General features: G+C 28.2%; 1 protein-coding gene across 1 annotated transcript; it reads left to right on the top strand.

Annotated features, from left to right (window-relative positions):
- The first annotated feature begins 16 nt into the window (after positions 1 to 16).
- On the top strand, positions 17 to 1414 carry LOC116851380. Its single transcript, XM_032830718.1, has 2 exons — positions 17 to 928; positions 1125 to 1414. The coding sequence occupies exons 1-2, from the start codon at positions 34 to 36 to the stop codon at positions 1319 to 1321; spliced, it is 1092 nt and encodes a 363-aa protein (XP_032686609.1). The 5' UTR covers positions 17 to 33; the 3' UTR covers positions 1322 to 1414.
- The last annotated feature ends 825 nt before the right edge of the window (positions 1415 to 2239 follow it).

Raw genomic sequence — 2239 nt, 5'->3', positions numbered from 1 at the left:
AAAAAAATTGGTAAAATCTTAGACGTTACGTACATGACAGACAAAAATCCAATGAAACGAGAAGAAGTTGTCGATTTTATGAAGATTTATGAGATTGATTTTAGTGGGACTGTAAATAAAGTCGTAACAGAAACTCATACAAAAATTAAACGACACAAAAAGACAGTATTGCCTCAAACAAATGATATAAAAGTTCTATATAATCATTTAAAGAAAACAATGGAAGACAATTATAATATGTTATTAAAACAATTTTCATATCAAACATGGAAATCATTAGCTGAAGCAACACTCTTAGCTATTCAAGTTTTCAATCGTCGCAGAGCCGGCGAAACTGAAAGAATTTTAATTGAAGATTTTAAAAACTATGAATGTCCCTGCGGAACAGCTGCTACTTGTAAAACTTCAACACAAATCAGTACTCATAACTATGTTAGGTTTAAAATTCGCGGGAAACTCAATCGAACAGTACCAGTGTTATTAAATGCACAAATGTTAAAAAGTATACAAATTTTGCTACAGTTTCGGAAACACGCTATGGTATCAGCAAAGAACCCTTTCTTGTTTGGATTACCCGGTGGTGATAATAAAACAAGTTACAAACATTTAAGAGCTTGTAAATTAATGCGAGATTACGCAAGTGCAAGTGGAGCGAAATATGTTTCCGCACTTCGTGGTACTACGTTGCGTAAACACATAGCAACGAAATGTGTAGATTTAAACTTGTCGGATAGACAAGTAACGAGAGTAGCAAACTTCATGGGTCATCATGAACACATACACAAAGAAATTTACCGACAACCTGTTGCTAAAGTCGACATATTAGAAATGTCAAAGATCTTAGAAAAGGCTCAAGGTGCGGATATAATAAGTTCTAACGAAGCTGATTCTACGTACATTGAAAAAAGCCATTCTTCTAGTAATCAAGGTTTGTAAATGAACTACATTATTATTATTATTATGTAAGTATAAAATAAGTCAAATTATATTATATAACTATAGATAAGTCTTATAATATAGATATTATATAGATATTATATTATAGATATTATAGATATTATATTATATAACTATAGATAAGTCAAATTGTAATTGACATTAACGGTTGAATTTTTATTTATCAGATATTTCACAGAGATTTGATGACAGTGAAACATTTGCAGAGATCTCAATAGAAACACAACAAAAAAAGAGCCTACAAAAAGAAAACACACAGAGAATAGAGCAAAAAGAAGATACGCAAAATAGAAAAAAACATAGCAACATATTAACAAATATACAAAATATACAAAAAAAAGATAAAGGAAAAGGTACATTTTAATCTGGCTAATTATTTACTAATGTTTGCTCTATGTAATAGTTTTTTAAAATAATATTTAGAGTAAATGTTTAAATATATTCTATCTAAAATCGTGACTTTTACTATCTCAATGAACAAAACAAGCTATAAAGAAATATGTATATAAGTTTTTAAGCGACGACCGCTTAAATCATAACAATTGTATATAGATACCCAGTAAACACAAAGTAACAGTAACATAACATCAATGTTAGAATTTCCTACTTAACAATGTAACTGTTATATAACACACGCGTTATATAACAGTTACATTGTTGAGTAGGAAATTATAGCATTGATGTTATGTTATGTTACTATTACTTTATGTTTACTGTATTTATCATAACAATTTGTATATAGATATTTCTACGGTTTGTTTTATTGTTTACCACAGAAAAAATCATGATTTTAGGTTAAGTAGTACTCCAAACTTGTTTGCTACATTTAAATTAGTAACATTTACAGGAAAGACACAAGTAATTTTAAATTCACGACAAGAACAGAATATTTATTTAAAAAGGAAAGGCTTAATTTATCGTAAGTACATATATATAAACTATTTCTAAATAAGTATCTCGTAAGTACTTATGTAAAACATTATTAAATAAGTAAATTGCGAGTCAAATATTTTTTTTATTGAATATTCATATATAAAGAATCTAGCAAACACCAAATAATAGTAACATCCCAAATAGTACAAGATTTCTAATAGATTTTCCGGAAACATTTACAAACATTTAAAAGTTCTCGGAATGTCTTTCGGGCGTCCTTGGATATCTTGTGCTGTCTGGGATAATTATTAGTTATAATTTCTTACTTAACAATGTTAATGCAGTTAAAGATTAAGATTACTTTAACTAAAATTTCATATATGCGGTGAGTTTTGACAAAATACTGCGG

Source organism: Odontomachus brunneus, unplaced genomic scaffold (assembly GCF_010583005.1).
Source record: "Odontomachus brunneus isolate Ranch 3 - 2012 unplaced genomic scaffold, Obru_v1 Obru_scaffold_174, whole genome shotgun sequence".
NCBI lineage: Eukaryota > Metazoa > Arthropoda > Insecta > Hymenoptera > Formicidae > Odontomachus > Odontomachus brunneus.
Note: the sequence above shows the minus strand (reverse complement) of the source record. Positions and strands in the feature narration are given on the sequence as shown.